This window comes from Mastomys coucha, chromosome X (assembly GCF_008632895.1).
Source record: "Mastomys coucha isolate ucsf_1 chromosome X, UCSF_Mcou_1, whole genome shotgun sequence".
In the NCBI taxonomy this organism is placed as follows: Eukaryota; Metazoa; Chordata; class Mammalia; order Rodentia; family Muridae; genus Mastomys; species Mastomys coucha.
In genome coordinates this window covers 160,617,140-160,618,153 of record NC_045030.1, presented here as the reverse complement: position 1 = coordinate 160,618,153, position 1,014 = coordinate 160,617,140, and the positions used below count along the sequence as shown (strand labels likewise).

Below are 1,014 nucleotides of genomic sequence, written 5' to 3'. Positions count from 1 at the left end.
GAAGCTGTTGTTGTCACCAACACAATTCCACAAGAGGACAAAATGAAACACTGCTCCAAAATTCAGGTATTATCTATATCCCAGGCAGATCCGTGCATCAAGTATTTAGCCTTCTGTTTGCTAAGGCAGATGCTAGCAGAGACCTAAGTTTCTCATCCCAATGGAATATCAGTCATATTAGATCCCTCAGAAAGGACAGAATTGGGAAGTGAATGGTTGCTATTTGGAAATAGCAAATGAAAAAAGAAAATGAGGGAATGCAGGCAGGCAGAAAGGAAGGAAATGGAGAGGAAAAGAGCCTGGGATGGAATGCTGTTGGTAGAGTGCTTACATAGCATGTGTGAGTCTGGGTGTTCCAGCCTCAGCACCAAATAAAGTAGTCGTGGTGATGCATACTTATAATCCATGCACTCAAGGAGATGGATATAGGAAGACCAAGCACTCAAAGTCATCCTCAAATTCAAAGCCATCCTAGGAGGGATGAGGCATTATCTCTAAAAAAAAAAAAATGTAAAAAGAAACAGGAAATAATCTCTGTAGGGTGGTACTTGAAACCCTACAGTGAGATGACTTGGCAGGCAAGCACTTACTGCACAAGCCTGACCCTCTGAGTTCCATTCCCAGAAGCCACTTAGTGGAAGGAGAAAACTGACTCCACAAAACTGTCTTCTGGCCTCCATATGCACACTGTGGTACCTGTGTGCCACCCACACATACCACACACACACAAAAAGAAACTAATGATGATGATGACAGTAAATTTTACTGGTTAGTATTCCAAACTGAGATGTAGCCAAGTAAAAAGGCAACTTGTATAAAATTTGCTTTATATTCTATGAAAAACATTTCCATGTTTTATAAATGGATGCTGGGATTATAGTAAAAACTTAAGAAATAAAAATGAAAGTTATAATCTGCGCAGTGGATTTCTGAGTTCAAGGCCAGCCTGGTCGACAGAGTGACTTTCAGGACAGCCAGGGCTACACAGAGAAACCCTGTCTCGAAAGACCAAAA

General features: G+C 41.1%; 1 protein-coding gene across 1 annotated transcript in view; it reads left to right on the top strand.

Moving 5' to 3' along the window:
• The window catches only part of Prps2 (phosphoribosyl pyrophosphate synthetase 2), a 36,766-nt gene that overhangs the window by 32,609 nt on the left and 3,143 nt on the right, over positions 1-1,014 (top strand). The window contains exon 6 of the mRNA XM_031385023.1: positions 5-66. Coding sequence (XP_031240883.1) covers positions 5-66 — 62 coding nt within the window. The remainder of the gene's footprint in view (positions 1-4; positions 67-1,014) is intronic.